The following is a 25,136-nucleotide window of genomic DNA, read 5'->3' as shown; positions in this document are numbered from 1 at the left end:
TGTAATTACAGGTTTCTGTTGGACCAGGGAATTGCTCCAGTTCCAGGGTTGTTAGGCTGTTATGCTTTGCTGCTATTCTGCTGGTTGTTACACTTGCATCAAATAACTACAACTGCAATCACAGCTGGGCCTTATGAAATGTAGAGAAATGATATAATGTAATACCTTTTTATTGGCAATACAATGCTAGCTGCTAAAATTCAGTCATACAGCATCCCAGGTGGTTGACTTCACCCTGCCAGTTTTGTTGCTTCACAATTTGAGCGTCTTGAATGTCATGCTGAGATGATAAACAGCCCACTGTAGGTCTTTGCTACCTCAGGATTTAAAGACAACTCCTTTTGCTGTGTTTCCTCATGGAAGCTAAAATGTGTTGAGTAAGTGCTCCTGGCAGTCAGTTGAAGAGACTGCTCTGGGAACCTTAGGAAACACATTCTCAGAAGATGCTGATGCATTTTCTAAAGACCAGCATTGTTTTACTGAGCTCTGACTACAGACAGACTTTTTCCATATTGATGCCATGAAGATTTTTGCCTTTTCTTTTATACCCCTCTTAGACCTTTTTACAACTTCTGTATTCCTAGTGCTTTTTGCCTACATTCTTGGACTTGTTTGTTCAGCTAAGAGACTCAACATTTTAGAAGCTTCATAGCCAGGGATCAGTGTGCCCCAGAGCCCAAGGTCCCCTCCAGAACACATTCTGTAAACCAAGATAGAACCATCCAGGGGAAGGTTCCCTGGGGAGGGGAGCTCACTTGAGCCTCTCATTGGGGAATCTTTGATAGATATGCTAATTAGTAAAACCTATAATGTTATACCCAGTGTTGGGGGGGAGGGGATGAGACAGAAAAAGAGAGAGAGAGACTCGGCAGGGTGCATCTCGATGCACATGACCTGGACGTGTACACCTAGGGATACTTAAAATAAATACCAAGGTAAAATCCCTTTTCCCCTTCTAACCGTGTGTGACTCTTGATTTTAAGACCAGGAAAAGGCACCAATATGATGTGCCAAGGTGACAGACATTTTATGGTCTCTCATGCAACTGTTCCAAACACAAATCAAATGTGTGGTCCCTTCCCCAGGGCTCTCAGAGTAGGTGTCTCTCAGGTCTGTTCCAGCAGGTCTATGTTCTGTGTCACACAGGTGACACGGGGCTTCCTGATGGGAAGGCAAGAATTCATCACCACTGCAACTCCTGGCCAGTAGATTTGGACACATGAAGCAACTGCCCTGAAGTCAGGGCTTTTTTGCTGATGTGTTCTTTAGAAAATGCTCTGCAGATAGATGAGACAGTGGAGAGCTGTCATGTGGTGACAAGGGGCTGAGCTGCCTTCTGGAATTTGGAGTCCCAGCTCATTTGTTTGCCTGCCATAGGCTTTTTTCTGAGCTTGTGCAAGGTGAGCCAAGGGCATGAGGGATGTGCTGGTCCCTGGTGCCAGACCCTGTTAGCTGAAGCACAGCCATCAGTTTACCTCCCAGGAGGATGGGATTGACAACATGAGGAGCTCCAGTGGGCTGAGATTGAGCTGGTGTTTTCTTCAGCATTACCTTCAGCAGGTTTTTCATCTGGAGATGTCGGCGGACCTTGAGGTCGGTGGAGCTTGAGGTTTTGCACAGGCACAGTTGAAATCCAAGTGATGTAGTGAGTGACCAGCAACTCTGGTCCCACAGAGGAGAGGAAGGGGCACCGGACAGGGTTGGAGATTGGGTTTGGACTGATTGTTCTGGTTTCTTCCTCACTAGGACAAAGAAGTGAATCTGGAGCAGGTCCACAGACGCATGAACAGTTTAATTGATGAAGACATAGCCCACAAGCAGATCTCTCCCGCATCCATCGAGATCTCAGCGCTGGAGATCGGTGGCATGCAGCCAGCTCAGACCCTGGAGCCGGTGCGCGAGTACCAGAACACGCAACTTTCTGTCACCACCTTTTTACCAGAACAGACCACTCATGGTGCCAGCAGGACACTGACAGCTGCCTCGGGCAGCAACCTGCCACTGCCACTGAGCAGCTCAGCCACCATGCCCTCCATACAGTGCAAACACAGGTCACCCAACGGAGGACTATTCCGGCAGAGCCCCGTGAAAACCCCGATCCCAATGTCCTTCCAGTCCGTGCCGGGGGGAGTCATTCCAGAAGCAATGGAGCCCTCACATGGAACATCCATATGACGAAAACAAACAGTAAAAAACAACCAGCAGAGATTTTTAATACAAAATTTAAAAGAAACGAAAAAAAAAAAAAGGAAAAAAGGAAACAAACTCTTACGTTTTTCTTGTATATACTTGTAAATAATGAAAGAATGAAGTGGGGTAAAAGTGTATTTTGAATATTCCCAATTTTCGAAGTAAGTAAAAAACAAAAAACAAACAAAAATGTATGAATGACTTTGTAAATTTTGTTCTATATGAATAAAAAGGCAAACTACTTGTGGTCGTTCTCAAGTGCCAAAGAAGACCTGTTACTGGGACTGAGGGCCATACTTTTCTTTTTTTTTTCATGGATTTCAACACTTATTCCCTTACAGGTATGGTTTTTTTAAGAGCAAAAAATTTATCTGTTTCTTGCTAGAAAAATTCACCATGCTCAGATCTCTCCTTTCCCCAGAATCCTGTTTTATAGCCAAAATGACAATTCACTCAGAGAACTTAACAGGTGGTATTAGCATAGCAGTAAAAAATGCTTTAAAGGTGAATTATAACTAAAATCCAACAAACAATAAACAGAGAGCGTTTTCCATCTAACAAGGATTTAAACTTCCACACAGTTTCTAAATTTAAGCACAGGATTATTGGATTGTGTTTTTACGTGTCTGCTGTGCTGTGTGGCTCTTTTAATTTAACTTTCTGGGTTTTGTTATACATATATATAATATATATTATATATATTATGACATATATTATATATATAAATGCTTTGATGTACAACAGGTTTTAGGTTAAGGGGAAAGCTTTTAAGAAAAACTGCTCAGCTCTTTTTTTTGTTTCTTGTGTACATGACTGAAAATGGGGAGGAACCAATGGAGTGAGGCAAGGAGGAACTGTAAGGGCAGGAGATAATGGCATTGCAGTGACTGTGCCCTCTGGTGCCATCTCTTTCTTTAAGATTTCACTGAATTTGTTGCATAATGGATGCAAAGCTCCCTGTTGACATCATATCCCTGAATGACAAGACTATAAGCACAGCTCTGCTTTTTTTTTCCTTTGATTTTGTAAAGAGGAACATTTTAATGGCCATGTCTATAATCGTGGTACAAATGGCTGTACAAAACCTTTTGTCTGTGAAACACAGAGGACAAAGACAGAGCAACACATACAGCTAATTTAATGTCTTGTCATGCAAATATTACCAGTGCAATTTCATATGACAGAAAAAAACCGAAAGAAAATCTAGCACATTGCTTCCTTCCCAAACAGAAGTTTGAATGCCAAACATAATGGATCCCTGTCCCCCCGCCTCTTCTTCATGGACCATCACTCTCTTTCAAGATTGGGATAATTTAGTGTCTTCTCAAATGTATCCCTGGTACTAGGCTGTAATTTCCCTTTGTAGCTGGATTTCTTCACTTTATTAGAACACTGCTATTTGGAAAAGGCTGTAGATCCTGGTGCAGCAAAATCACTGTCTACATTAAGGTGAAAAATTCTGTTTGAACGGAGGTAGAAATGCATTCACATCCCAGGAAAGTCAGCAGGCGATCCGGGTCAGGTTTTTCGATAAATAAACATTCCATTCACTGCTCCTAATTTGATTTGCATAATTGCACAACACATATATTTATGGGGTGATTAAAGTCCCCACATTTTTACATTTCTACTTTAAGCTGTAGGGAGGAAAAGTCAAACTGTGACATAAAACCAGCCTTATGGAAGAGCATGCTCAGCCTACTACTTTTTAAATGAGGAATGCTGATGGTGAGCTTACAGAGGGAGTACTCTTACAGGGATTAATTTGTCTCTGTTGTCAAGCTGGTTCCTCATGAAGACAGGGCAATTTTGTAGCTTGGCACAAATTTCACTATTTGCTTCAAACTAATTAAAATGAATAATAAAGCTGACTAGATTTATGCTATTTAGAGACTTGGCCCACAAAAACTTTGGATTTTTTTCTTCTTTTGTCATATTTTTTTTTCTTTTTTGTTGTCTTAACAAACCTGTGGCCACAGGAAAAAAAAATCTTCCATAAATACATGAATTAGTTATGACAGAAATATCTGCACTAAAAGTCTAAGCACACACAGGAATCTGTAAAGATGCTTTGGCGAAAGAGTGCAAAGATTTGCATTGGAAAAATCTCTCATTTCACGACCAGTTTAAGATTTTAGGAGCAGCTGAGGAACATGCTGAGGCAGAGGTGCAAGGAGGTGCTTGGGTGGCTACGAGGGTGCAATGTGTTGTGGCACACAAACCTGTTGGAGGCTTCCTGAGCTGCTGCCCAGCTGTTTCTCACAAAACAAAGCACGCTGCTGATTTGCAGCAGCAAAGCCCAGAGCAGGGGCTTGAAACCTTCTTTTACTGAGGCACCTTTGCTTTCTCATTAGACCTTTCTCATATTATGGACTAAAGCGCTGTACTGAGTAATTTTAACTGACCTGCATTTGTGGAATAAGTTGTGAATACAATATATTTTGGGGATTAACATTCTTCAGTGTTCTCCTCTTGGCCTAATCTTGCTACATGCTGTAAAGTTTGGGAGTGTGGTTTAACTTACAAGCAATGTCAGATCTCCTTTATTCTCATGCACAGAATATTTCACACCTGTTTGACTGCTTTGCAGGGCTACATCTAAGATGAGCAGGATCTTGAAGAATCAAACCACGCAGCTCTCTCTCAGAAAAGTATTTAAGCATGTGTGTGAGGCCTATAGGGAGCACCTGCTTTATGCACAGGTGAAGTGCATTGCTGATTGGTGGTGGAATTAAAACGCAAATTAAATATGTGCCTAATTTTAAGCAGGTGAGTGAGCTGGACAAACTCTGGGACTGCTCAGCTGCTTGAAGTTAACCTTCGGTCTTGAGTGCTTTGCTGCACCAGGGTCTACACTGCAAAAGTAGGAATCTGCAATGGATCTCTCACTGTCTAGTAATTATTTGTTTATATAAAAGTTAGCAAGTCATAGCTTGAGCCTGTCAGCCCTGACAGGAGGCTGTTAAATCCTTCATGTGCTAGTGGTTTGGTTTTAGATTATTTAAGCAAATCATCAGGTTCTCCTTGAACATAAGCAATGTTTCTTTCCCCATAATTTTCAGTTTTCAAAGTAAATGCAGAATGTATGATTTTCATATCCTGTCTCCTGTTTTATATTTGTATCTTCCTTTTGACGGATCAAAGCATTCACTTTCTATATAATATGTATTCACCACACACATGCATATATATATATATACATGTGCAATTACTCACAGAAGAAGTGAGAAATATAATTTCCATGTGATGTAAATGAGCATAAGGTGAAAGCTTTCACAGAGCTGTGCTTATTTACACCACCTGCAGATTTGACCCTTCACCTTTAATATCTGGCAAGTTGAAATGGAAAAACTGCAGAAGTTTCTGAAAACTTTGAAGACCAAACTGTGCCCTTGATTTTCAAATGGAACTTCCCCTGAGTGTACTTAAAATAGGGAATAACATGTGATCCCAAATATTGCAGCTCCTCTGGGATGTTTACACTGCAAAGGTGATTGTACATGAAATGTACCTTCCTTTTATTGTGCTCTTTTGATGATGAGCTTTCACAAAAGTGACATCTGTGGCACAGCACTTCTAGTGTGTCTTGTTCTATCAACCCATTAGTTTAGAAATTATTTTCTTACAAAAATGTGACTCAGTTTCTTCTATTTGCTTGCAATCCATGGGGAATCTGCTTTTGATCTGAAGAATGCCTTGCTCTTATTTCTTAGTATGTCATGTTTTCCTATTGCAATGGGAAAAAAAAAGAGTAATTGTGCTTTTTAATTTCAGAGTTGAAACTTGATAGAATGTTTTTATGCTGAGTTACAACTACATGTGTGCAATACTTGTCTTGCAAAGTGAAGTTCCCCATATCTGCCTTGCTTTGATAACCATTGCTGCACTGTAGGTGAAGTCTCAGCAAAACAGCTCACTTTTTCTTAGTCTGCTGATAGAATAAACCACTTAAACCTGGGTTCTCACCTGTGTAAATCAGCTTCCCTCCAGGGAATGGGTCAAGCATACTGAGTTTCAGCAGGTGAAGGTTTAGCTCTTAATAACGGGCTCAAGAGCACTGCTTTCCATAAACTGGTATTCAGGGGTAGCTCTGAAAAGGAAAATGTCTCAAAAATTAACCAGAAAGAGGAACATTATTAAAATGTTGAGCACATAACATGGATTACAGTTTAAATTTTATGCTGGGATTGCTTAAAGAAAGAAAATTTTTCCTCAAATCTGTTCAAATTTAGGAATAGCTCTCCTCTGAGACAGGTTTAAAGCTGTTGGGTTAGTGACAAGAGAAGCATTCAAAGGAAATCATGTTAGTGGGGCAGTACAGCAATGACAGTGTTCAGACCTTGTTATTTTCTTTTATTTTCCTTTACTGACTTGAACTTATATGTGAGCAGCTAAAGAATGGCATAAATCTTAACACATTTGGGGGACCCTGTTGGACATTTCTCAAAGAAACCACATCCTTTGGCAGCCCTGGGAAAGGCAAGGAGAAAGTCAGAAGAAGACTCTGAAGAAAAGCAAAATTAAAGGTAAAAATTGACATGTGGTGAAGGGGGAGGAAGAAAAGGATGGTTACAACTCATGTTTAGTAAAGCTGTATTACTTGTATGAGAAGCCTCAATTCCATCATACAAGCAGTTGCCTCAGCTAATTATTATTTTTCTTAATTTTTAGGAAACAAATAAAAACAGCATTTGTTCTACCAGAAACAGTTGTTATATTATTTAAGAGTTGAAATTATTTGTGTGGTGGTGCCTGTTTTTTGGCTTGATTGTTGCTCAGCTGGGGAGAATGAGCTTTAATCAGTGCTTTCACCCAAAGCAGCTGTGAGCTGTTTGCTGGGAGACAGTCCCAAGGACTGTTTAGGTCTGCAGCTGGGACAAATCAGCCTCAATCAGCTCCACATAAACCTCTCACTTCTCTGGCTGTGGGGAAGAGTTTAGGTTTTATGCTTTGAGCTGTACACACCTTTGGATTCCTAGAGAGGGATGCAGAACAGACGTGTGGGTTCTCCAAGCTTGCAAGGTAACCACTGAGAGAAGCAAGTAATGTATAAAGCTTCAGATTTTACTGAGTTTTGTTTTCTCCTGAATTTCCTATCAACCTTAGTAGAGATTTTTTTTTTTAATTGTTTTTTTTTTAACTGTGTACTTTCAGAGGTACTACCTGAATTACTTATTTTTATCCCCATTGAAGCTGATAGCTTTCTTTGGAAACAGTTAATGCTGGCAGAAGCTTCACGTCACATTGTGGTAGAGTAGAACTATGAGAGTTCTTTTGTTTTGTCTTCTTTAATTTATTGTTTTACAGGTTTCTTTGAAAGATGTGTTATCTTTCAGTAACTAGTTCTGTTGTTGCAGTTATAAAGCTCTGTAGTTTTGAGGAGGTCTGTTTGGCCTCTGCATCACATAAGGAGGGGGAAAAGTCCTCAGAATCATAAATACACACAGCAAGGTAAGGAAAAAGCTTGAACAAAAAAGAGAAAAAAATATCTCTGCTCCTCTTGCCAAAGTTTTAAATGCTTGGATGACTGGCTGGGACAGAATCTGATTTCTGAATAATCTGCTATATGTGACTGTGCTGTAGATACCACCTGAAATATTTCTAGGTGGAAACCCCACGTTGCAGCCCATTGTGTCCCCAAGTTGTTTTCAAGATAAAGAATTTTGTTTAATTTTTTAACTGTTTTGTTATGGTGCCATAACTGAAACTGTATGGGAGGGGAGATGGAATCTGAGGGTTTATTACCTACAGCTGTGGGTAATTATCAGTCTGCTTTTAGACTCTGATTCTAAAAAGTCACTCAGTCATAAAAGAAAGCATCCTGGAATTTTTTCTACAATTCTTTTCATCTTGTAAAATGTGTGTATTTATTTCCTGATAAAATTATGTCCAAAGTGGTTAAGTAGAATGTAACAGAGCCTGACATTTCAGGTGAGAACTGCAGCTAAAAGAACAAAAGCGATTAATGGTGGAGTTAAAGCACATCTCGAATGAATTATGTGCCTAATTTTAAGCAGGTGAGTGAGCTGGCCAAACACCCTGTGGACTACTCAACTGCTTTAAGTTTACCTTAAGTCTTGAGTGCTTTCCTGCACCAGGGTCTACACTGAACTACAGGTCTACACGCTGTGATAAAGAACTGTGAAGAAAAGAAATCCCAGATTTATGTAGCTTTTTCTATATATCAGCAGCAAAACCAAAAACTTTTGTTTAATGTGTTTTTATATGATTTATATTGAAGCAATTCTGTCAAGTTAAATGCTTACCAGAAGCAAAATATTCCAGCCCACCGAGGCGCTGAGATGTGTAATTGCGAGTAGATCTAAGCAGCCACTGAAATGTTTGGTGTTCAGTCTGCTGTAGTGGATATGGTTACAGGTTACCTGCAGCTGCAGGCCCTTTTTCATTTTGGGGTATTACTGAGGATTCCAGAGCAGTGGGTTGGTCCTGGTTGCTGCCCATTGCCCCCAGAAGAAGGGACGGGGTGTCCTGCTGGGGATGAGGCAGTGGAATGTGTCCGTGTGTGCTGTGGGTTTTGCCCATCCATGAGGATGCTGCTTTGCAGTGCTGGCTCTGTTGCTGCTGTGGGGCAGAGAGTATGTCAGGAGACACTCCTGACAAGGGCTGGCTGTGGGCAGGCTGTTGAAATTTAGTAGTTCCTGCATTTTAGCTGCCATTTAAGAGCTGGCCAGGAAAATGTATTGCAGTGTTTTGCTTGATTCTAAAGCCAGCTTGGTGAGAACCAATATTTTGGGAGGGTGCTTTGATTATGAAAGCTTTCAGCTTCCAGTCTAGCAGACACTAAGGTGGCAGTAGAGCCCCCAGCTGTACTCACAGTGGGGTGAGGTGGCATTTAAAGGCAGTGTTTGCTGCAGGCTTCCCAGAGAGCTCCTGCCTTCTGCTGTGGGAGTAGGGGAGGGAAGGGACCCCCAGAGCAGCATTGGGATGGGAAACTGCTAGGGAAAGGGAATTGGAGACAACTTTGGGGAGTGCTAGGGGAGGAGCTGGGGGGCTGCAGGTCTCCAGAGAGGAGTGCTGAGGGTGCAGGCCCATCGACAAGGGTTGGTGAGGAAATAAAATGGTGAAAATTCTGTGTTGAAGTACGAATGCACCGTGGACTGGGGAAACACGCAAGTTGCTGGATGCTGCTGTCGTTATTTACATAAAGGTTTCCTGAAATTCTTGTGATTCTAAATGGTGGAACTTGCTGTCAGACTGGTCCTGGCACATGGAGAGAACAAGTAGTGGCTGTATCAGGCTGTTTTAAGTCCGTGCTGTTTGATTTCCCCTCCTGTTCTGTGTCTGTAGGTCGGCTCACACATCTTTCTGGGCTGTGATTAGTTGTGCAACATTTACCCAAGTCTTTGACAGGGGGAATGTGCTTTTACAACACAAGAACAGTTTTTCTTGTGCATTAGCATTCCTAGCTTTGTCTTGTCATTTATGTCAAAGTGTCAAGCAGAGAAACATATGCTTTCAAATGGAGTTTCTGCAAACCATTTGGATCAATAAGCACTGTCTGCATATTTGTAACATCTGCCACGGAGGAATATGAAGCTCTATCAATTCAGGGACTTAGTAAACCATATTTTACTCCAGACTGTAGCTTGTTTATGTTCAGTGACAGAAAAATATTGGTGCTCTGGGCAATGCAGGGGTCTATTGTAAAGCAAATCCTGCTTTTTGGAAAGTACATGTTTCATCTTCTGCACACAGCAAATGCATGCCATCCTGACAGGCCGGGCCATTAATCCATAGACATGTCATTTCTGGCTCCTGACAGCTCAGTGCAGCTGCTGATCGTCCCTGGGCTGCTCTGAAGGCTGGTGCAGTCAATGACTTCAGTCATTCTGAGACAATACCTGCAAAGGTTCCATGGTTTCAGGGAGACCACCTGCCTGAGTACAGAAAGAGGGGTTTTGATTGGAGGGAGTATCTGGCCACAAATCTGTAGGACCACCAAAGGTGAAGGTTTCCCTGTGCCCTGCCTAGTGGGATTTGGGCATTGAGGTACATGTGAAATATCACATCCAGAAGGGCTGGAATATCACATCCAGAAAATGCTGGTGGAAGGCAGTGATAGAAAGATCTCAGAACTAGGGAGAGGCAGTACCAGAATGTGGGACAGGTGAACAGCTTGCTTGGCCCCAGAGCAAAACTTCCACTAGGGCATAGGGATTTTGCCATGAAAAGCCCTGAAGTTGCAAAAGAAGCATCCTTAAGTGCCAGCCTGGATATGAAACAGTTGGGCAAGTCCCAGACCTTTAGGTATAAAGCTGCTTAGTTCCACAGTATTAAGTGCCATGAAAAGTGTATTAAACCTTTTATTAACAACTCAAACAGCACACAGCGAAAGCACGCAAAATGGAAAGTGTTAAATTAGACTGTCAATACAATTACTCTTTATCACGTAATCCCTTTACCTGTGTGGATTGTTAAAGGCAAACCCTTCTCTGCTTTTCAGGGAAGAATTGCAGAAGGCTGCAGAGGTCCTCTGGGGAGAGGGAAGGGAGGGGATTTGGGGAATGCTGTCACAGAGGGGTGGGTGCATGAGCAGGGAGTGAGATACGGCCATGGTGGAGCAGACAAATGTGGCCAGCACTGAGCCTGGCTTTCCCTTTCCATGTTGGGGGAGCAAGGCATGAGGCACAGTGCCAGCAGCCAGGAATTACATCTCTCTTGACCTGGGATCTTGGAGGTTTAGTTTGGCTGAGGATGGGGAACAGGAGTTGGTTTTACTGTGAAACTCTGAGTCAGCAGCACCTGTCAGGGTACACTGGTGCCTTTGGCAGGAAGAGGCTCAACACCAACCACTTTGGGACTGGCAGTGGGTTCACTTCAGTGGCTGGGACTTTGTTTTTCTGGCTTGACCTCAAACTGTTATAAGAACAAGCACTAAGACAGATTTAAAAAAAAAAAATTCATAAACTTTAAGGGAAAATTCTAGTTTATTCCTCACCAATGGGGTGCTTATTTTCTCAAAAAGACAAAAGCTTCTGTATATGTGGGATTTGATGAACAGCTAAGATAACAATGTATTAAGAAAAGAAATACCAGGAAAAAAAAAAATCCTGCTCTGCTTCTCCTGTGCTTCTGGATGTTTTTTGCACTGGAATATATTATTTGAAATTTTCTAAAGTTGAGAGTTGATCAAAGCTTACACTAGAACTGAGGGCCTCTAGTTTATCTAGTTAGGAATTGTATAGGATTTTGGTTTTAAATTAGATGGTCAATTATATAAACACCAGCAAAAATCAAAATTATTATTCTGATTTGCAAATTAGAAGTATTTGTAGTTGATAAAGAAACATTAAAATTTTGCTTTGCTTTTGTTTTTAAAAGGAGCAGTTAATTGGAAATAATTAGCATTGAATTACCTGGCTTTAGTTATGATGGGCTTATTAAGTCATTATTGAGAGATTGAATGCTGGCACATGTTGATTATGTTTAGATGTCACTTGCCTTTGTTTTTTCAAGCACTAGAAAGAAATAGCTCAAGTCTTCTGACAGCCAAGAAAAAAAAGGTAAAGGTTAGTGCTATGATGGAGTCTAAGGCATTTAAAATCTCCCAACTATTAAGTTTCTAGGGGATTTATAACCTTAACTCTACAGAGCTCCTTTGATAGTTCCTGATCAAAGCAGAAGTCAGCTCACCATTATCTTGTGCATGTCGCATCAGATGCATGGATTGAGATTTCCAAGATGTTTCACTGCTCTGGATTATTAATTCAAACCCTTACCCCAATATTTGTGGAAGGTGGGTTTTTTGGTTTGGGGTTTGTTTGGTTTTTTTTTTTTTACTTTGATAAGTTTAATTAGTTTGAATACATTTTTATCTTAATAATTGGAGAACTTCAGACAAGTTTTGCATCCTTCAGCCAGGAGGCAATACTGAAAAGAGGATTTTAAACCACAGTTATTACCCAAAATACCTTAAGTACTTGCCACTTTGCTCTGTCTTTGGGCAGAGCCTCATGCCATGGGGTCTTTGGTCTCTGTTGTGCTATAATACATAATATAGAAAGAGATGTACCCTGTCAGAATTCACAAATGCACAACATTTCAGATAGATTGAATCTTCAAATACCTAATGTTTACTTGTGTCCTCTATTAGATATCCTGTATAGCCCACCTTCGTGGGCCACAGAGACCTTAAATCCCATGGAAAAATCCAGCTGTTCAAAAGTAAAAGCAGTACAGAAGCCTTTCAGCACTGTAATCAGCTTTTACTTCACTCCTAATGCTGTGTATAGGGGAGAGAAAGTGCATTTCAAGGACTATTAATGCAGAGGCCATGAAATAAACTGCAGTAAATATTGCTTATATTCTATTAATGCTAATGTTGTTTGTACATTTCAGTCCTCTTTAGTTAATTTAGTTCAATAATTTCTGCAGCTCCTCATAGAATAGGTTTTTTAAATATTATGTTAGTGTATAAACACAAAGGTGATGTTACTGCTTTCAGTGGGATAAGGAAGGAATCATTTTTTAAATCTGTGTTTGCTGTATTGTGGCTATTGTTCAAAGTGCACTAATTTTAAAAGCACAGAGAATCATCCTGTGTAAGTGAATTGATCTGGCTGAAAAATCTAAAGCACTTTTGAGTAATGGGACACATAATAGGCCTGTCAGAAAACCTTGAAATTAAAATGTTTTGTTGTTGTCTTTAGGTAGATTTTTAATTTCACTCTCAAGTGTTTGAAATGCCTTTTTTTGATCTTGGACAGGAAGAGTAAAATGCACAGTGTTTCTCTGGCTTTCCTTTGCATGTTTATTTTTAAGGTTGCTGTGATACATGTGGCATATGAAGATTTTGGGGGATTATAAGGTTGGGATTTTTGTTGTTTGTTTGTGGGTTGTGTAGGTGTTCCTGTTGTTGTAATGAAGAATAATGTCTAAAGAAAATGGCCACCAGGTCTCTCAGCCTTAACATCATGGAATTATTTTCTGTCTGGCAGGATCTGTCCTCTCTGTGACTCAATCATAATCAACTCTTACTCAACTTTCTAGAGAACTAAAAAGCTTTGATGTATTGCTATGGCTGGTGTAAATGAGGATAATTTTCTATGAAATGTGATTTAATTATGTCACCTTCAGGCTTGACCCCTCTGCACTGTCACAGGCACAGCTGGCAATTCTCTCAGATGTTCCAACCAGAATAAAACCCCCATCTGGTTATAGCTGAAGGAAAGGCAAAGCAGTGGGAAAGAGAAGCATTCCACTCCTCCCAGTGCTGCTGCTGTCCTGTGTGCCTGCACATCAGGTGTGACTCCTTACTGGGGCTGCTCTATTTGTAAGCAAGATTTGCTGGAGTTGGAGGTCTGCCTTGTGGCCCAGGAAGATGAGATTTCTAATTGGGCTTTTTCTTTTGATCTTCCCATGTACTTTGACGATCCCAGTTGTGGTTATCCAAGAGAGCTTATCCACGCTTTCTAACTGCTCCTTCCTTCTCTTTTTGGGATTTGCCTGCATGAAAATCCTTTTCTTTCCTGAAGGAGTGATCTGCTGTACATTTGACATGGCTCTCATGAACAATATATCTTCCACTGGAGTAATTTATATTCTTCACAGAATAACTTGGGGATTTAGGAATACCTGTATTCTTGTTGGCTGATACACTTGTGCAGCTGAGGGAGTGGAAAAATGATGAGGGATGTGTGTGGGGCAATTCAGCAGAAAATTAGTAGTAAAATCATTTAAAATTCTAAATTTTGGTCTCTGGGGATAATTTGGTTTAGCTAGTAAAGATTTGCACCTTTGTCCTTTGAGTACAGTACATCAGCAGTTTTGCATTAAAATGATCATCAGTGTAAGCAAGAGGATTTCTCAGCTTGGCCTGTGCATCTCCTTGAGGTTGGTTTTGGGCAAAGCAGCTGCACCAGAGCTGCTGCAGCAGCAGAGCACAGCCTCGCCCATGGGGTCAGTGCTGGATGAAGAGTAAACTAAGAATGTTGTCATGCTCTGAGACATGGCAATTGCTGCTTTCGTTTCTTTTGATTTTTTTCTTTTTTTTCCCCTCTTAGTAAGTTACCTTCTCAGCCATCACACAGTCCCCTTTGTTCTGAACATCCCCACTGGCTGAAAAGCTGGGGTGCCTGGGCAGAGGCTTGGCCCTCGCTGGGGCTCTGCAAGGCTGACCGGAGCCTAGGGGCTTGTCCCCCACTGCTCCAGACCAGAACTCTCCTCCCCACCCCTGGGGGAAGAAGCATTTGGGGTCTGATTTCTACCAAGCCTGCGTGTCTCATGTTCCTTGAAGCCTCTTTAGGCACTTTGAGTCTGTCTGGAGACCCAGAAGAGAGCACACTTGAGCTGGGGCACCCAGGATTGATCCCAGCTGTGAATACTTGAGTGGTCAGTCTGATCCAGAGGACAGGCAATCGGTGTCTGCAGAGAGAAGGCTGGCTTGAATCTTCATCTACCACTCATAAAAATCTTGTTGCACATTTTTTTCTTTTTAGGTTTTATTGTAGGCAGTTATCAAACAGTGGTGAGATCACAGGCTGGGTGTATGTCTCTGTGGCTCTTTTCTGTACTTATATGTGCAGTGTAACTCGCTCTTGTTTTCTGTGTGGGTTTGTTTTCTGCTGGGTAGTTCAATTTGCATGTGTGAAATGCCAAAGTTTTAGTTGTGTGACCTTTTTAATTGTTTGGCTTTTACATGTAAATTGGTTCTATGTCAGCCAAATACTACCTTAATTAGAAAACAAAATATGCAGCCTGACACCTAATGTTTCCATTAGCTTGTTTAAATAGTCTGGAGGTTTGGATTTGGGCCAGACTGTTTATTCAGAGTGCATTTTTAATTGGATTATTGGTACGTAATAATTGATATCTCACTGATACATTATTAAAATATAGATGTGTTTGGAATTGTTCTGACACATCCCAATGGAGTTTAATCGAAATATTTACTCTTATACAGCACTATAGGCCTTTTTTTTTTCAATGCTGAATAATAATCAGAAAAATGGGGTTGTGGTATATTAAATAAAATACCTCCCTTTGCCAAAAATGAATGAATCCTTTACTGCTATTTGAGATGTATCTTTGAGCTGTTTTTATGTATTAAGAAAGCTATTGTTTTCCTCTAGACCTTCAGAATTGATATGAATATTTTTGAAGTATGAAGCTGGAATGAGGACTATTTTTGGCCAGAAAGCTAGGAGATATCTTTTCTTGGAATGCACTTCCTTTGAAAACTGACCACTTGCTTATCCTTACTTCTTTATTTTTCAGTCGTGTAAAGAGATAAGTTGCTAAAAGATTAATCCATTCTTAATCCAAGAAAAGATCTTTTGCTATCTCTTAACAGCCGAGTTACACTAAGAAGCACTTTTGAGAAAGAGCTTCAAATGCTTTTTTGAAAATGCACTTTTGTTATGTCAACTGGCTCATCCTTTGTGACCCTTTCAAAAGGCCACGGGGTTTAAGAAGTGTGGCTTTTTCCTCCTGAAAAGCCGGCGTGGTGCGTGCGGGGTTCTTGTCCTGCCTCCCACACTTGTTCCTGCACAGGCCCTGCTGCATGGGCTGTGCTGGTAATTTGAGAGGATGGGACTAGAAAAAGAGCCAGACCTGAGTGTTTCCCTGCTCTCAGTGATGGTTTCCCTGCCAGCTTGCAGTGGGGCTGCCTTTCCAGAGCCTGCTGAGCTGTGGGGCTGATGGTGTGCAGAGGCTCCTGGCTCTGCTCCTGCCCAGCTCCTCTTCCTCTCTGCCATGGTGTTGTGCTCCCCTGACTGTCTCTGTCTGGGTCAGTAAAACTCGGCTGGTGGGCCTGAACTCCATGTAGAAATTTTCTGGTGTGGGATTAAACGAGTAGCAAACAGTACTGGATGGGATCCTCCTTACTTGATCTAGCTCTCCATCGCTTTATCTTCTACTTTTCCTGGCTGTGGACACCTCCCACCCCTTAAAGCTTCTGCCCACGGTCAGTTCCTGTCCTCAGAACCTTTTTAGTGTTTCCTTTGAAAATTTCTGGTCCAAAATACTTGTTGGCTCAGACCTGAGCCAGTGTCTCTGTGAGAAGAGATTTCATAAAGAAGCCACTTGTCTTTGTGTTCTTGTCTGGAAGAATGTAATAATTCCCTGTCACTCAGAGCTGCTCTGTATTTTGGAGAGAGTAATGATATTTCACCACCAATATTATTTTTCTAAGTTCATGATAAAGCTAAAACTGTTTTAAGCAGACATTGGCTTCCAGTAACTGTTATTTGTCCAGCCAGGATCAGATGGATTTGTGGTGGTGTTGGTGTTTTTATTTCAAACACCTGTATAAAAATGCCAGCATAGTTGAAGCCCTTACAGCAGACTTTGGAAGCTCTTCTCCCCAGGGGAATAACATGTGTTAAGGATGGAGCCCAAGAGATCAGCAGAGTTGTGTGCTCTCCCCAGTGCAGTATTTAAAGCCCAAAGTCTGACAGCTTGGGTTGCACAATTGTCAGCTATGACCAGCCTATACAGAGGGGAGGAAATGGGTTTGTTTCATCTGACTTCAGTGCCTGTTATGTTGGTGGCTATCTGTATGCTTTCAAGAGGAAAGTGCAGTGCAGTGATGAGGAACTTGCTGTTTTACTGCTAGGTGGAGGCTCCCCTCTGGAGTGTGCAGGGGAATGATCTTCTTGGGAGCTGGAATCTGACCCACAGCTCCCTCTGTGCTGCTGAGTCAAGAGTGACCAAGGGTACTGAGGCAGGGGAAATGGCAAGAAGCTCATCTGTCCCTCACTGGTCATCTTGGGGAAAGCTTCTGTGTCAGATGCTGTTGAAAATCTGGGAAGGCTAGAAAGGGGTTTTGTTTTTCTTTAAGTCTGCTTAAATTTGAAGCTTTTTCCTCTTCCTACCTTGTATACCTTGCTATCTTCTTAGCTATTGTCACCGACTACAATCCTTTCAATGTTTTCTTTGTTAAACTGAAATGATTTGTGGGTTTAGGGTAAACCCTCTGTTTCTAGTTCCTAGGTGATATATTTTTATTTGTAGCAGTAGCTAATTAGGGGAATGAAGCCTCTCTAATGATGCCTGTTGCTGAAGACTCACTGCCCCTGTCTGAGAAATGGTGATTCTGATGGAAGATGAAGTAGTTTTTGTCAAATGTAATGACAAGTTTATTCCAGAATATCAGAATTTTTTCCTCTGCAGCGTTGCCTCTCTTGCCTACCAAAGTCACCAGATTGTTTTAGTCTGAGGCATGTCTAAAAGGCCTACTCTGCTGTAAAGGTTAATTATGGAGGGGCTGGGCCTGGGGACCATCTTCTGCTCAGGATGAAAAACCAAATGCCACTTTTGTAGCTTGTTAACTGCTGTAATCTGCCTGTTCTGGCCAGGATAAAGAATCATTGACTCATCTGCCACTTGGTTTGGCTCAGGTTTCCTTCAGCCAGAAACAGTTTATAGCTGTTGCCTTCTCTATCCCAGGGCAGCTCTCTAAAAGCTGTGGCTCTGTTTGTATGCTGAGCACTCGGGGGTACAAACCACTTGGTTGCATCTCAAAGCAGGAAAAACCCCTTTCCCTGTTTGAGATGAGAGGTCAGTTATTGTCACTGTGGTTTTTGCAATGCCAATAATCGTTATGGGTGTCACAATTAGAGTATGGCAGAGGTGACCCTTCTGGTCACTGCTAAGTCACTGTGGGAGCTGATTGTTGATTGATTGAGAGAGGTATATTAATATAAATATATTTTCAGAGTGATCTTGCTGAAAGAATTTCCATGCTGGCTGTGAAATCTGAGCTTTTATAGGATTCAGAGCTCCAGTCAGGGTACTTCCACAGGCTAGGAACGGTAAGAAAATACAGCCATTCCTAGCATGCTGAGAGCCAGTATTAAGAGTTACCATGGTTCTTAAACAGGAAAAAAGCTCCAACAATTTCTGTGTAGAATGAGGAAAAATGCCCTGGAGGGTTACACAAATAGAGGTTTCAGAAGGTGAAAGAGTGAAAATATACCAGAGGCACATTCTGTTCACATATGGCATGGATTCACTTATTGCTCTATCTGTAGTAAGGCCAGTGGTCAATTGAATCCAAGGCCTTTAAGAGTAGGGAAAGATTTGGCACCAACATCTCTAATTCAGCTTGGTATTTCTGGCAGGCACTATTTGTTTGCAAGAAACTTTTTTCCTGGAGAAAGGAGGAATTAATACCCAATACTCTGCCTATATTCCCAGATACTATTTATTATTATTACAACATTGCCTGAGCAATTTGGGATTAAAAAGCCTGGGGTTGAGCTGGTAAGGAAACCTGGCCTGGCTGTGAGTGTGGGATTTGCAGTTGAGTGGGACCTGTCGGGTCACTGGAGCTGCCTGATGTGAAGGGGCTTCAGCCCCAGCAGTGAAAGTCTTGGAATTGGGAGTGTAACTGCCAGGGAGTCTCAGGAATGGTCACACTGGGAGGTTTCCTTAACATTTTGGTGACCCAGGTGGGACCCCAGGCCACCCAGCTGTGGAGCCTCCCTTCTCCAGACATCCAACTGCTGGCACTGTGTGAGTTCACCTGGCATCTTTGGGGTAAAATTCCCTGAGCAAATCCTGGATTTGAGTGTCCGCTGGTGTAACATTTTCTGTCTGTCTTTATCAACCTCTTATTGCCTCTGGAAGACTCCCAACAATCTCTGGAAGTCCCTGTGCCTGTTCTTCAGCCAGGATTTACAGTCCTTGCTAGATTCCCAGCACCAGTGTGCTGTTCCTTAAATGAATCTTAGAGGGCTCATTTCCTTAGTTATATTCCCAATTTTCTTTAATTACACTTCCTGAAGAGAAGCCATTCTATTTTATGTTTAATACGGCTGTCTGCATGGGAAGTGAGAGGTATATGGAGCTGGGAAATGTCTATAGTAATTAAGCTTTTTTTGACAGTAATGAAGCTGTGACCATGCCACCATGATATCTGGAAAATAAATTTCTCTAATGTTGTTTTATTTGGTTTTGTTCTTTGAAAGCATTTTATATAAAGTATTTATTTAAATATTTTTAGAAACAATGCTTTTTTATTTTTCCCGAGGTTTTACTTGCCACAGAATTTCCTTTGGTTATAGCTCCTTTGTCTGAAAAGCTTGAAATTGCTTAGCAGAAGCAAGTCTTTCTGTGAATCCAAAGGGGAATTTACTGTTTGCTCCAAGAGAGACTGTGTTTAACCCTTTAATGCAAGCAAGAAGGCAGGTTAAAGGAAAGAGAACTGATCTTTGAGATGCATCAGCTGCAGATTCCTAAGATACAGTCCTGTCTCTGTGGATGGGTGATGGAAACAGCAGGTTTTCTTGGTATCTCTGAGATGGCCAATACGATTTCTGTAGTCTCTCCACCAGCACATGCTCTCCCTTAATCTAAGCCCTGACAGATAGTGATCAGCAAAATAGCTTTTCAAGGTCGTGGCTCTGGGCAGAGCCTTGTGCCAGAGATAAGCAGCACCTGCCTGGCAGGCAGAGCAATGCCCACAACATCTCAGGAGAGGAGCACCTTCAGCAGCCACGGGGCTGTGACCTGCCCTGGCAGGGCTGGGGGCTCCTGAGGGGGATTGGGTCACCCAAAGGCTCTCTGGGAGCACTTCAGCCCTGTGACTTTAAGTTGATCTGCATGGAGTAACCCAAGATTTGTCTTAATTTAAAGCCAAAACTTTGACTTATTCTTTTTGAGTTTTATTTTTAAAGTGAGATTCTGAGGGTGGTTTGGTTTTCTTGGGCTTGTTTGGCTTTTTCCTACTCTTTGTGAACTACTTGATATTTCAATTCATGCTCAAAAGTTTTTTCTATTTAAAGTTTTACAAATTCAGTGAAGAACTTTTAAAATAAATGGTGCCTCTGTGGAGTTTGTCTGTGGATAAGCTGAGTGAGTTTTATCACTGCTGGAAGACTTCCCCCACCCCAGTTAAAATGGAGAGTAAATCCTGTTTTCTTAGAATGCATAGTAGTGGAAAAATTTTACAAAGGGTGTTAGTTTATTCCTGTATTGAGAGTTAACAATAGAACTGAAATAAAAAAAACTTTGCTGGAATATTTTCTGCAGCAAAATCTTTGCTTTCAAAAAATCTTCCTTCTGAATGACAAAAATTCTTCGTCACTGAGCACAGCTGAACTACATGGCAAAGGACAGTGGAGTCATTTTTGGCTGCAATGGATTCAATAACTGCTTCCTAATAAATGGAACAGATGCTTGAATAAGAATAGAAAATACCTCAGAATTTAGTTTACTACAGCTTATGGTTTGGGAATCACCTAAGCATGCTCTTTTGGGATGCTGTAAAACCTGGAGCCCCTATCTTCTGGTTACTCTGGAAACCCACAGTGATGTCCCCAACCTTTGCACAGAAAACCTTCTGAAGTGAGCCTAAGCTTCTTTAGGTTCTCCTCTGTTGGGTGAGATGAATACATAATGAACATCTTAGGTTAATTATTAGAAAGGAAAAGAACTAGAGAGTCACCTTCTGGGCAGTGTTTGTTGTAAGCTCTGACTGCTTCACTTTGCAGTGAGAGACAGACTGCCCAATAAATGGCCAGGAGGTCCTTCAGTGTTAACCATATTATTTTTGCTGGAAAAGGATGGCAAAAAGTGAAGGTGTACCAAGTTCAGCCTCATTCAGAAACTGTCTTAATAGATCTTCATGTACAAGTAGCACATTACAGCATTTGTCAGCCCTAACTCTGGGCAGTAATCTGCTGTCTGGGGCAAGCTGGTGCGAGCTCCAATGATGCTGTAATTTGTATTCACCTGTGCTGGGTATTAGTGTCTGCCATAGCAAATGAAGTTCTTGTGGCCTCCTTGGCATCCTCAAGCCAACTTGTTTTCCTTCTGAATGCCTGTCCTGCAAGCATCAGGGCTAGAGCTGGCAGGCTTGAATAGTTTTTTATAAGCACACCTCCACTTAGGTGTGACGGAAAATCAGGTGACGCATAATCAATTTATTTCTCTGGTGCTAAGAAATAATAGGCTGCAACTGGTTACCATTTTCTAATGATCTCTGTGCACTGAAAGAGTCATCAGCTTTGTTCCATGTAATTGCATTCTCTAAATGTGGCTATTTGTGGTAGATTACAGCTTGCAACTACAAGTGCATTTGAGTAGGGAGCTGATGAAGTCCATTGGTTCTCTGTTTAGCCTTACCCAAGCAGCTTTCTTGTTTTTAGTGTGGTGACAGCTGGCTTAACTCCATGGGAGAGGAAAACAATGTCTGAGGTGCTCTTCAATTCCACAAAATGTATCCCATTGTCTTGGTCTGGTTTTTCTACTCCTGGAATTATATAACTACAAGAAGTTCGGTTTCCACTGCTGTGAAATACTCCTTAGAAAACTGCAGAATTAGCAAGGAACTCCATGCAAAATCTCCAAGCATCCTTTCATTATGCACTGCATATTTTATGCACACTTAAAATAAAGCACAGAAAAAGAGTCAGAGCTCTTGTATTAGTATAGCTGGGAAAGGTCTTTTCTCTGTTGCAGGCTGTATCATGGTAAAGTCAACTCTGATCCTATTTTCAGTGCATCAGGTAACGTATGAACCCAAAGAGCAGAAGTTGCCATTTTTAACCTTTAGTTCTTATGCAGTAGTATAGGCTAGTTAGCTGTTTTTGTCAATTTATTATAAGACTTGAGTGCTAATTCAGTCTTCATGCTAGCTTAATCTTCAGCTCAGTGACTGCCAATTACCAACAGAAACACAGTGATGCTGCTTTAGCAATTATGATCTCAAGGTTAAACAGAAATGAGAAGTGACTGCTCTTGTTTCAAGGTGCCCAGGCCTGAGATCTGTAGAAGTTTCTTCCAAACACTGATTTTATTTCACTGACAAAGAACCCTACCTTTCAAACTTTCCCAAAATCTTAAAGGCTTTCCACCTCTTCTGCCCTAGTTTTCCAGCCCTTGTTAGTATCAGATGTATGTCTGTGGATGGGAAGCATGGGACTGTTTCATATGGAGTTCTTGGGGAATCTCTTCCCTCCCCTCAAGCAAGCACAGGGTCTGTCTTTCCCCTGTGCATGTGACTGGGTGCAGGCACTCACAGTTTATTTAAAACATGGGGAACACAGTGTAAGTGCTGGGCAGGGCATGCTTCCCCCATGGTCTGGGGCTAACCAGCAGTTACATTTCCTGGCCCAGTGGCAGTGCTGGGGAAGTGTGAGCTCCAGAATATGTCCCCACCTGCATCCCTGTGACACCTCACCTGGAACTGTCTTACACAGAGGAGAAAAGATACTGGACATCAATTGCCTCTTATAGAAAAAGGGTTCCTTTTTCTCCTCACTAAAAAGTGGAGCTGTCGGATGAAATATCTTTTTGTTTATTTCCATATGCCAAGAGGTGTTGACTCCCTGAAAAGTAGGCCCCTCTCCAAATGTTCTGTGTCTTGTTCTTTGATTAGCAATGACCTTGGCTCACAGTCAGGAGACTTGTCTTTCCTCTGAAAGAGAGGCTAATTTTCTACAGCTCTAAAATTCCTCTGAAAAATCATCCTTATTTTTTTGTGCAGGAGCACTTGTATCTCTGAAGGGCAAGCTGCTTGAGAATCCAGAGGAAACTCTACTTTTGTCCTCAAAAGGATGAACTCAAGGACTGTGCATGGTGGAAAAAACAGAGAATGTGCTCCTCAGAGGCCATGCTCAGCAGCACACCATGCACAGTCCTAGCTCTTGTGTACCACAAATCCTGTCTCTTAAATCCACAGGCCCTGGCTTCATATCTTAGCCTCAATTTGCTGCCAACATGTGCAAACTTAGCAAGCAAGTGCAGTTTGATGCTTAAGAGGTTGTGCTAATAAGTTGCATGGAAAAGATACCACCTGCAGCACTTAGAGGCAATTTAGGAGCTCTTGCACTGAAATTCCACTAGCAGATGGCAGAGGAGTATTAGGAGTTACACAAAGTCCAGGTGTAGTAGCTAAGTGATGCCTTGCCCTTTGGAGAGAGGACTCGTGCTGTGGGAAGAGCAGCTTGCATTGGTGTCAAAGCTAAGGGGACTTCCCCATCCAGCTCCTTCTCTTCTTTCAAACTGTTGCAGGTACCTTTGTTTTACCTTTGCCAGGTTCTCATGGCTGTTCAGAGGTGCTCCCTCCATGTGCAGATGCTGTTTGGGGGAACACCCTGTGGTCCTGGCTGGAGCTGTGCAGCCCTGTGCCAGAGTGGGCAGCTGAGGTTCTCAGGGCTCTATCCTGTCCTGCCACCCCTCCCTGTGCAGTGACATCCATGCTTGTGCAGGAGAACTTGTTTCAGTAATTTCTGTTCTCTAATATTTGGTCTTGGTTGAAGTTACAAGATGAAAAAAGCAAGTGAAATAATTTCTCTTTCTGCTTCCTGATTTCTTAATCCACTCTAAACCACAGTGTGCTGAAATGCCTGGGCTTGTATTCCAGGTTGCTCAGAGGGACTTGGGTGCTTTTGAGGAACTTTAGCCTGTTGTTTACAGGCATTCAGTGACAAGTGACACTGTGAGAGCTCTGTCTGTGCCCTGTCCATTGGCCAACCCTACCACCACAGGTGCTGCTGTCTTTCTCTAGTCACTGTGGTTTTCCTTGGGCATTGCTCCTTTGCTTGAAGGTGGTTTGTCTGGTCAGGAACAAAGGCCTTAATATCAGAATGGATGGCACCAGTTGCACAGCTGGTGTGCTGGGAATCACCTGTTAGGAGGAGTATCTACTCCAGAAGCTTCCCAAAATACCACGAATATTGTGTGACCTGCTGGTTTTGAGTGGGGTGCTGTGTCAGGAGCTTCCTGTATCTGACTACAGAGGTAGTCCTTGTGGATTGTTTTTTGATCAGAGTCTTGTGACAGTGAAGTGCTGTAGAGGCTTGGTGATTTGGAAAAATGTAGAGGCTTGTTGTGGTTTTCATAGTAAAACAAAAAAAAAAATTATCATTTCCTTGACAAAATAAAATATATATGGACAGCCAGCATCTTGGAAAATGCACAGCAAACCCCATAGAAGGAATCTAGTGAAGTCTTTTCTTTGAAAATATCCTTGGTGAATCATGTTATGTGTCTATCAAATTAGATATTATTTATAGTGAGTGGATGAAGATGTAAAATTAACCTAGATTGTAAAATCCAAAATTATTAGGAGAAAAAAAAATACTCCTCAAAAATTTGCTTCCACAAGGTACTGCAGAAATAAATTTCAAAAATTAAGCCATATATTTCCATGCAAGTTATCCTGCAATTTTACAGTATTAAATCCTTGGTGAAAAGTTTGTACTCATCCTTAGAGTGGGAAACAAAGACTGGAGATATTTCTAGTTCATGTTAAACATTGCTATTTCTTTACATACTGTTAAATGCTGACCATAAATACTGCATATTAGTTCTAATTATTCATATTTCACATCAGTTTTGAAATCAGTGAAACTGTTCTCATATATAATTAAGGAAGAAGGGCTACAGTGTCCTAGAAAGGCAATTCCCAGTGCTGCTGCCTGCCTTGTCTAGCAAAAGCATGAATGAGGCAGCAGCCCCTGACAGACAGGAGTGTATCAAGATAGATTGCCAAATAGATCAAGCAGAACAAGAACTTTGTTTGAGAAATGTTATATTAATGCTTCACTAGACTAGCCTAACTTACTGTAGAATACTAATAAATGAGGCATTATTTGTTAAATAAATGGTGGGTGGGTGTGGATGTGTGCCCATGCCCTGCATATTACAGAGAGCATTTATTTTATTTTATAGAAGATAAACCCCTCTGGTTTTCAGGACCAGGGGTCTCTTTCTAATTGATCACAGTAACTTGTTACAGAAACACCCAAAGTCACCCCAAATTCTATGAGATGCTTAGCTATGTGTTAACTTGCAATGGATTGGAACAAAACTTAGCAAGTTCTCCAAGTCAAAAAACCACAAACACCCCCTGCCCCCCCCCCTCCAAATAAAAAAAAAAAAAACAAAATGAAAAAAACCAACCAAAACCAAAAAAAACACCAAAACCAAGGCACAAAATCCCAAACCTAAGAAAAAACTCAAAATCTGTTTGGTTT

General features: G+C 41.6%; 1 protein-coding gene and 1 long non-coding RNA gene across 14 annotated transcripts in view; both read left to right on the top strand.

The window, feature by feature from the left end:
- Window positions 1-2,449, top strand: part of GRID1 (glutamate ionotropic receptor delta type subunit 1) — a 557,084-nt gene extending 554,635 nt beyond the window's left edge. For 9 of the 10 annotated variants that reach the window (XM_069019125.1, XM_069019126.1, XM_069019132.1 and 6 more), the window contains one exon: window positions 1,747-2,449. In XM_069019125.1, the coding sequence (XP_068875226.1) occupies window positions 1,747-2,175 (429 nt within the window). In that variant the 3' untranslated portion in view covers window positions 2,176-2,449. The remainder of the gene's footprint in view (window positions 1-1,746) is intronic. The other variant, XM_069019134.1, reaches the window with a different exon arrangement.
- A 4,647-nt stretch (window positions 2,450-7,096) lies between these two features.
- Window positions 7,097-25,136, top strand: part of LOC138112293 (uncharacterized) — a 90,957-nt gene continuing 72,917 nt past the window's right edge. For all 4 annotated transcript variants that reach the window (XR_011151662.1, XR_011151661.1, XR_011151660.1 and 1 more), the window contains exon 1: window positions 7,097-7,212. This is a non-coding gene — a long non-coding RNA (uncharacterized lncRNA). The remainder of the gene's footprint in view (window positions 7,213-25,136) is intronic.

Source organism: Aphelocoma coerulescens, chromosome 6, assembly GCF_041296385.1.
Source record: "Aphelocoma coerulescens isolate FSJ_1873_10779 chromosome 6, UR_Acoe_1.0, whole genome shotgun sequence".
Taxonomy (NCBI): Eukaryota; Metazoa; Chordata; class Aves; order Passeriformes; family Corvidae; genus Aphelocoma; species Aphelocoma coerulescens.
Note: the sequence above shows the minus strand (reverse complement) of the source record. Positions and strands in the feature narration are given on the sequence as shown.